At 55.8% G+C, this 9,043-nt stretch overlaps 3 protein-coding genes across 3 annotated transcripts; all 3 read left to right on the top strand.

Annotated features, from left to right (window-relative positions):
* Window positions 1-389: 389 nt before the first annotated feature.
* EV422DRAFT_503615 (uncharacterized protein) lies at window positions 390-1,508 on the top strand (the record flags this gene model as incomplete). The annotated part of the gene is made up of 3 exons (XM_053068361.1): window positions 390-456; window positions 485-715; window positions 919-1,508. The coding sequence occupies 3 exons, from the start codon at window positions 390-392 to the stop codon at window positions 1,506-1,508; spliced, it is 888 nt and encodes a 295-aa protein (XP_052928509.1).
* Window positions 1,509-2,320: 812 nt separating this feature from the next.
* On the top strand, window positions 2,321-3,754 carry EV422DRAFT_485123 (Bromodomain-containing protein; the record flags this gene model as incomplete). Its single annotated transcript, XM_053067365.1, has 3 exons — window positions 2,321-2,655; window positions 2,827-2,981; window positions 3,528-3,754. Coding segments are annotated over 3 exons (717 nt in total), but the record flags the coding sequence as incomplete, so codon positions are not given.
* A 1,505-nt stretch (window positions 3,755-5,259) lies between these two features.
* On the top strand, window positions 5,260-8,724 carry EV422DRAFT_617282 (uncharacterized protein; the record flags this gene model as incomplete). The annotated part of the gene is made up of 1 exon (XM_053074002.1): window positions 5,260-8,724. Exon 1 carries the CDS (start codon window positions 5,266-5,268, stop codon window positions 8,722-8,724), a length of 3,459 nt encoding a protein of 1,152 aa, XP_052928507.1. The 5' UTR covers window positions 5,260-5,265.
* Between the last annotated feature and the right edge of the window lie 319 nt (window positions 8,725-9,043).

Below are 9,043 nucleotides of genomic sequence, written 5' to 3'. Positions count from 1 at the left end.
CAACACGTGACTCACATTCTAAGGGAAGAAAAAAAATTCAACCGCAACATAGCAAGGTAAGCCGTGGGAATGAGAGAGAGAGGCGAGGGAGAGCCTGAGGGAGGCTCGCTGGTTCGTTTGTTTCGTCGTCGTCGCCGTTCGTGGGCTTGGGCAAGGGCAACAACATCCCGAAAACAACACCGGTTTCAGTTGGGGTTGTTTCAACTTTCGCCCGGAGCTTCAACTCGAAGAAAACTTCTTCCGCCTTCTCTGACTGCCGACGCCGGGCAATCAAGCAAGCGACCGATTCGGCCCCTCGGAAGGTGCGCCATCGGCACTCGTTGGTCGCCTTGGAGACCAGCCAAGTTGTTGCGTCACGTGTGCGCCGCACCCCATTTTCTTCCGCTCCAATGGCCTTGAATCAAGCCGCGGCCCTTTCCCCGCACCCCCCTGCGTTGGAAAAGCGCGTTCCGCTCAGTGTGCGCGACGCCAAATCGACACACAGCCCATCCGGTTCTCATCCAAGCGCGTCGGGACAACAAAACAAAGGCTCAGCAAAAAGCAGCAGCAGCTGGGAATTTCATCAAAACGCACGGCCTGCAAAACGCGCGCTCCAGATCCATCATCCCCAGCATCATCATCAACAACAACGCTATCCCGCCAAGACTCTCAGGTGGCGGCGTCGTCGCCAAACCCTCGATTTTCCCACGCCCGGCTTTTGCACTCCCCCCTTTCGGTGAGCTATCTCGTTGTCTGCGCTGCGTCGTCGTCGTCGTCGTCGTCGTCGTCGGCGATGTCGTCGGCGCTCGTCAGATCAGACATCGTTGGCAAGGGTGCTTGCGTGGCTGAGCTAAGCATGCAAAGTCGACCGTCATGAGGGCAGGCGAGCGTGCTGGTTGGTTGGGGGCACGGACGTGGGCATCGTCGGCACATCGTAAGCAAGAGCAGACTCATCGGCGCGAACGGGTGATTCCTCCGTCGTTGCAAATCTCCTGCTCAATGCTGTCGGCGCTAGCTACACTTGCTGGGGTCAGTGGCGTGAGTTCGCCGTTGTGGGAATGGATTTGGGCAAGGCTCAATACGCTCGGACGTCGGATCATGAACCTCGTGTTGTTCGTCAAGCATGCGCATACCTCCTCTTCATCCGCATGACGATCCGCATGATGCAAGTTGGCGTGGCAAGAGATTGGCGTACTCGTTGTACCCAGCACAATCGTCTCGTTCATTCAACGTCGTGGGATCAAGCAATGCAAATCGTCGCTGCTCACGATCGAGTCGTTCGTCGGAAGATTTCCAACCCATCGAGGCATTGGATGATCAACCGCCTCCGTGTCGTCCTTCCTTCATGCCGTGCTTTCTACCACCAGCTTGCTCTCTTGCGTTCTCGCCTGCTCCGCGTTCTACGGCACCCTTGTCCAACCATGACGGCGGACCACGTTGGAATTGTCAGGATTGCTCGGCGATGGGGTGGTGTTGGGGATGTTGGATATGCGGCCGTGGGGATTGGTCGTGGACATGGTGCCATCTAGACCGTGCAAAGGAGACCATGGACGGCCGTCGCTGACCTTTCCGTTCCCTTTTCTTCAACTATTACAGACTGCTTCGAATTCGTGATCAAGCCAAGCCTTCGATAGAAAAACAACAGTCGCTCATCAAACTTGCGAGATTCAGCGTCAATATACCCTGCTACGATCTCCTAACGGTGACTACATCGCCGTAGATTAACATTTGTGTGCATTTGGTCTTGGAAGGTACATTGTTGACGTTCGGCCTTTACTTCGACTTCATCTGGTCCTCACTATCCTCCTCATTTTCCTCTAGACCGCCCGCTATGACGATGGCTCTCGCAACGCTTGATACATCTGTATTGTCGGGAGGGCACAGAGCAACGGCCGGGTCGGCTCACGTCTCACCAACGACCATCAATGTTGGGGGACCGGCCGAGGAACTCAAGGTGGTCGCACCCGTGAGCCCCGTCGATGGGAAGCCAGGCCACAAGCAACTCGATGGTATACCAATCACGCGGTCGCCATCGTCGCTCCCTCTCTCACCTCCTTCTGACGGCCCAGAACTGTCAGCGTCTGCTGAGATGGATGTTGTTGTCGACGATGAAATCAAGCTGCCTCTGTCTGCTGAGCAAGCGGCCATGGAGGTTGTGGATGTAGAGGAGAAGACGGAAATCGACGAGAAGCAAGCAACGGTGGTTGAAGAAAGCTTTGAAGGTCCCGTCGCAAGCGTCATCCGACCTGCCATCGACACCAAGATGGATGTCGACGCCTTCTCGGGAGTGTCCGTCTTCTCCCAATCACCGCCCGCCCCATCACCTCCCATCCTCACCGCCGCGGAATTCAAAGCCTGCACTCAACTGATTAACGAGCTCATGAAGCACGGCTCGGCATGGCCTTTCCAGATGCCCGTTGACCCCGTAGCGGCGGGCGCACCGGATTACTTCGACGTCATCAAGCAGCCCATGGATCTATCGACGGTCAACTCGAAACTGAACACGCGGCAATATCACGACGTCCAGCAGTTCGCCGATGACATTCAGCTGATGCTCAACAATTGCTTCATATACAACCCACATAACAACCACGTCCATCAGCTTGGCAAGTCGCTCGACAGCTTCTTCTCTCTTCAACTCAGCAAGCACTTCCCTACCATCACAACAACATCACTGTCCCACAAATCCTCCGCGGAATATCCTGCCGAAGCGGCGTTGGCGTCTGCCCCTCAGCAACGTCGTCTCTCCAAACGCCACGTGCGCGCGCCAAAGATCTTCGAGCCGGAAATCATACCCGTGAAGAAGGCAAAGTCTTCACCAGCAACGCGCCGTCTGTCGACCAGCAGTAGCATCGCTCAGATGAAAGAAGAATACGAGTCAAGCGAAGAAGAGGAGGAGGACGAGGATGATGATGTCAACCACCAGATCACCACGTTAGCTACCTGCCTCCAATCCATCAACCAACAGCTCGCGCTCCTCACTGAGAAGAAGAAGGGCAAGCGTAAGCGATCCTCCGTCTCTGCTGCCAGCATTGCCGCTGCAGCCACCGTTCCCGCCGCCAAGAAACGCCGTCCATCGTCCTCCAAGGCCGCCGCACGACGCGCATCGATGGCAACGTCCGATCTCGGTATCGACGCTGATGGTGCCCCTTCGTCAGCACCGTCAAAGAGGAGCAGGACCAAGAGCACTGGTGATAAGCACTGTGAGTACTGCGGAACCAGTGAAACCCCCATGTGGCGCCGTGGCCCCTCTGGCTGCGGGACATTGTGCAACAAGTGCGGCGTAAAATGGCGAAACGGGAAAATCATGGGTGGTGGGGGGGCAGTGACACCGGCTGGAGCAGTCGCAGCAGCAGGGGCAGATGCAGGGGTTTCAGTGAAAGCTGACCTCGATGGCGGGGCGCAGCCCCTGGATGGAGAGTCCCTCGCTGCTGCAGTCGTCACTTCCTCCACTACCCCCAAGCCCCCCTCCCATTTCTCCTCCTTCCGGTCTATCAAGTCAAAGAAAGAAAGCCAAGCCTCCTCAACCACTCCTTCCACCACAGTAGCAACAATGAAGGCCAAGAGACCCCGCGCCAGCACATCCTCCCGGGCGGGCAGACCGCCAAAGGCGTCCGCGTCCACACTCAAGAAACGAAGGCAGTCAGCGTCCGCGCCGAAATCCAAATCGATCACTTACGAACAGAAATCGGAGCTCTCGGTGCTCATTGGATCCCTCGGCTACTCGGACATGACCAACGTCGTCGAGATCATCCGTTCGGGCCTGCCTCACCTCCGCGACACCGAGGAAGAGATTGAGCTTGACATCGACTCGATTGATGACGGGACGCTCTGCACGTTGTACGATTTCGTTAAACATGCTACGATGAAAACGGCGGGCGGCGCTGCGGCAGCTACTCCGGCGAACACGGCTGTCAGGGGCCTCGCGGGAAGCGACGACGATGGCGATGACTCGGACGATGCGTCTTCGTCGGATTCGGACTAGGAGACATCACACATTCACATTCGAAATCGGCCACATATCGACATTCCTCGTACACGATTTCGAATCCTCCTCTATACAACCGCGTATATATATCGTAACCCCCTCCCGGCGACCCAATCCTCAACACACGGCCAAGGCGGAAAAAGTAAAAACGAATTTTGTGAAAAATCTCCCCTCCTTACTCCAACTCCCGTCCCCCTCCCATCACACGGGTATGTGAAGCCATCTGAAAGAACGCCTCCCTCGTGTCCCAGCGGTGTTTCCTCGCGTCGTGTCCCTCTCCCCTCCCCCTAAATTCCCTCCCTACACCATACTCCCCTTCCCCGCGTGTGTGTCTGTGCGATGTGTTCGAATGTATCCCTCAACTATTTTTTGCCGTAGTTTGTTACGTGTGGCCGTCGCCATTGAAAAGAAAAAGGAATAAGGAACAAAATCGCTTTGTGCGTGTTGAAGAAGTGGAATGTGCGAGTTTTGGGAGATTGGTTGTGGGTCATTTGAAGCTGCATGTACGACTGTTTTTCCGTGTGGCATTGCTTGTGTGTGTTGTAAATTGTAATGTACGGAACATTATACCCCAAATTCGTGAACTTGAAAAGATTTGTGTTGGTTGGTGTGGGTGGTTTGCGGTGTGGGGAGAGAGCTGCGTTGCGGTTAGCAGATCTCGATGAGAAAAGGGGGATGGGATGACCTTCTGGACGGTACATGCAGCGTCTCTTTACCCGATCGTCGCAGGCAGGTACGATGCCTAAGTTTTTTCTGGCTCTCGTTAGGAATCGGAGACATTTTTGTACGGACCAGGACCAGTTGTTTGCACTGGATGTGATACGGTGCTTGTCGATCCGGCCTGGGTGTGGAATTGCTTCAATCCGGCCTGGGATCTGATGAGCATCGTACCTTAGGATAGCTTTCCGAGGGATGGGTAGTGGAAATTGTCCGAGGGGATATCGGGCAGCCTCGCATACCCAACTCCTTGGAAATGCGTTTGAGGTGATCCCCTGTGAGATACACTACTGCAACGGTGAGAGTTACTCAAATGGCAGGGGGCCCCTCCTTTAACGATTGGGCGTTAATGTCTACGATGTGTGGCATTGCGTGAGTCCGCTTTTCCCGACTTCACGCTCGGCATTTTCACTGAGCAAGTACCGAAGAAAACAATGTTGGATATGGAGGGAGCGAGGGATAGCAGGAGAGAGGCCTATGTATGGTTCATATGAGATGGGCACGGAGTGAACAGCAGGAAAACGTGGTCTCGGCGGAAAGAAACGACGCGCTGTCGATTTCGTCAGGCCAGTGCCCACGTCATGCCGCGCGCGTGTGGCCTAGTCTTTTTTCACTCGCTGCTGGTTGGACAAACCGTCCCTGTTCGGACCGATCGCCTTCATATCGCCGACTTGCCCCGCACCCAGGGAGACAGGCAGGCAAGGCAGAGGACACGTACGCACGAAATAGTACCATATATCCTGCAGGAGAAACTTTGCCGGGAGTCTTGTCACGAAAACCTCCTCGCCGAGGTCGAATTGGAACACTGCAACAGAGTCCGGACGAAGTGGAATCGGCTTCGGTGCCAACCTTCGAACCAATCCGAAATGCCGTGGACCCTGAACGGCGACCACGACGACGACGAGTCGGATAGGTTTGCAGGAACCTGCAAGATCGTCGACCTCTACCCCGAGTCCTCAGGCACAGAAACAGTGTCCGAAGACGACTCACCCCAAAACGGCCGAACAACCCGAAAACAACACCGAAACCGCAACCCACCCCCGCTTTCCGAAGCCGATACCGACGATGAAGTCGAGGAGGCGGTGTTTCGCAGTCTGGGTGCGGAGCACCCGAAAACGAAGCTGTATTTCCGACGCAAAAAGGAGAAACGCATAGAACGGGAGCGGCAACGGGAGTTACTCCGTCTGCGTCATGGAGACAGGCGCGGGAGACGGAGCAGAGTGGTCTCTGGCGAATCGGTGCGTCCGCTGTTCTCGGATGGGGATCCGCAGACGTACCCGGAGCTGACGGATAAGATGAGGGAGGCGGATGAGGGGCCCGAAGGGAAATTGCGCTCTGTGTGGCTTCCGAAACTAGGGCTTTTGGAGATTGGGTTTCCGAAGGGATACAAGCTCTTTGAGACGAGGAGGCATGTGGGGACCCATGTGGACGCTTATTTGTATGGACACCCTAGCGGGAGACGGTATCGATCACCGGCCGAATTTGAGCCGCATCTGAGATGGCTGGTTGAGGGCAAGCCTACGGTTCCTTGTCCTTGCCAGTTTTGCAAAGGCCAACCATTATCGGAAGATCGGGCGGCAGAGCTGGTGGCGATTGTCGAGAAGAATTTCGGTGCATCGTTTGATCATGATTCTATTCACGCGCATTATCTCCAGCCCCGTGACGACTCGCCTCCATTAAACGGGCACAATGCCGCTGAGGAGATCTCTCGAGTCCCCAGTGCTGAGTCTTCGGAGACAAACAGTGTCGGGAAGGGTGTACAATCAATGATCGATGATGAAGCGGATGGTGGCAAGGGTGCCATTCGCTCGTCCACAGTCACTTCCGTCAAAGTCGAAGTCACCGCGGAATCGAATGGCCGTTTTGTGGATGAGGTTTTCGAGTACCAGACCATCGAAGAAGACGCAGACTCTCTATCATCTCCTGATCGGGCGATATCAGCGAAGCGAAAAGCATCGGATTCAGATTCAGACGAGGATTTCCCGTTTCGAAAAGTCTCAAAACTATCGCATTCTGGATCTGCGAGCGATGCAGAGATCGTGGAAGTGAATGGGTCTGAAGACGGCCTGAGGGATAACGGCGATGGCGAAGTAGATACAGGATGGAATCAATCAGACAACGACGATGATGGTTGGATTACAGACGACGATGAGATGGAAATGAAAACAGACATTGAAGAAAATGATGATGTGGACGTGAATGATGACGACGGCGCCGAAGCCGCCTGGCGATCTTCCGACGGGATAGGCGCCGGCTGGACAACCGACGACAAACCCACCCGAGGCGGCTGGGACATTGAAGACGACGATCCCGGCCAATGCTGCAGCTACAAGATGGAGCCAGATCCCAACGGCATGGAACCCGACCTCGACAGCAGTGAAGACGAAGACGCCGGCATCGCCTACGAACCGCGCTGCGGCGAGCTGGTCTGGTGCCTCTCCGATCTGCTCGATCTCAACCCACCGCCCCGTGGGACCGAAATGCCGGATTACTGGCCGTGTCTTGTCGTTGCGGAGCGGGTCATTGCACAGGCGTTCCCTATCATCGCTAAACGGCAGGGGAAGCGGGTTAGGACGAACAGTGGCGAGGGGGCGTGGGTCGTTCCGCTCCCTGTGTCGTCCGTGCAAGATGCGCGAAACGTGGCCGCGAATGGGAACATCCATACATCAAGCATCCCGTCCTTCGGTCTGCGCGAACCGTCCTACGTCGAGTACGCGCAGATCAAGAAAACCGAGGAACGCCGCGACCGGCGCGGGAGCGTCGCCTCTTCAACTGTATCCGTACCCACTATCGCACCATTCTTCGCCCGAAACCCGTTTGAAGATTTCCCCGACCTGCCGGAATTGAAAAACAGTAGAGGCCACGTAGCCCTCTACGCCGCAGTCATCCAAGCCGTAGGCATCGCCGCCTCCTACGAAGGATACACCCACCAACAAATCTTCGACGACAAATTCAGCTTCTTGGAAGAAGACGGGTTGCTCAGCTCTCCATCGCTACCCCCAGCGTCGATCGACAGCGACGTCTCAGTCACATCCACAATCTCCGTCGAAGACGATCCCGCCCCAACAACACCTTACCAACGCCTCTGGGCCGCCCGCCTCGGCCCGGAGATCGTGCACCCTGACGATGTCCTCTACGTCGCGCACCGGGCGACAGAGACTACCCAGCCTGAATGTTTGCTTAAAATCCTCTCGATATACCAGGACAGGGCTACGCGAAAGATATGGTTCCTTGGCCGTGCACTGCTTGCTGATAGCGATGATGAGGATGGGAGCGATGATGATGAGAAGGGTAGCGAGGGGCGCTTCGCGCCTAGCGAACTCCACGATGAGGGGATGGAACATGGACATGAACATGACCCGGAATTGGAGTATTTAGCGCAAGCGATCGTTGACGCGGAGGATGACGATGACGATGGGGAGTGGAGCGAGGATGAGGAGATGGCGAGGAAGGTGTTGGAGGCAAGGACGGGGGATTTCGGGGTGGTGGGTGGGGAGATGGGTGTGGCTGATGGTGAGGAGGTTGAGGACGAGGAAGAGGAAGAGGAAGAGGACGGGATGATGATTGACGAGGTGATTGAGGCGCGGATACGGGAGTTGAGAAGGGCTGTGGGGGATGGGGGGAGTGGAGATGAGGGGGACATGGAGGCCGATGATGCCGGGAGACGAGATAGGGATGCGGATTCGAGCGACGCCAGTGACTCTGAAGATGGAAAAGGCGGACACCTCGCATCGTCATCGCCTGCACGCGTCGACAAATCTTCAACGCCTTCACCAACCCGCCGAACCACCTCATCCACCACCCCAGCCAAGCGATCCACCCCCAACAACCACTCCTCCTCTCTCAAAGCATCACAGGACGCAGAAGCCGAGGAAGGTTCGCCCTCACCGACAGTAACAGTCTTCTACCGCGTAAACAGCGACCACGTCATTTGTCGCGCCGTGCCGCAGTTTAGGATTGTGGAAAGACTGAAGGCGGTGAGGGAGGAGGTGGGGGCGTGGAGGGGGTGGGTTAGGGCTGGGGATGTTGGGGGTGTTTGAAAGGGAGGTGCATCAGTTGTTTTCTTGCATATGCGTCTTTCGGCCTTTTTGGCACCACTTTTTGTTGAGCGCATTTTTGCGCTGTCATATCATTCATCATTTGTTATTCTTTTCAATCCAACATCGTCGTATGTGACGACCTGGTGGGCATACCATGAGCGCTTTTCTGCGGGGACTAGCATCACCATTTTCTTTCCTTCCTTCCGACCATTTCATTGCTGTGATCAGCAGCAGCAAACCCTACCCATTCAGCATGCGCTATGCAACCCCTACTTCCTACGAATCTCTTTACGGTTTGCTTGGGTGTATCGACTTTCCG

The sequence above is a fragment of the Fimicolochytrium jonesii genome (genome assembly GCF_025526975.1).
Source record: "Fimicolochytrium jonesii strain JEL569 chromosome Unknown EV422scaffold_3, whole genome shotgun sequence".
In the NCBI taxonomy this organism is placed as follows: domain Eukaryota; kingdom Fungi; phylum Chytridiomycota; class Chytridiomycetes; order Spizellomycetales; family Powellomycetaceae; genus Fimicolochytrium; species Fimicolochytrium jonesii.
Note: the sequence above shows the minus strand (reverse complement) of the source record. Positions and strands in the feature narration are given on the sequence as shown.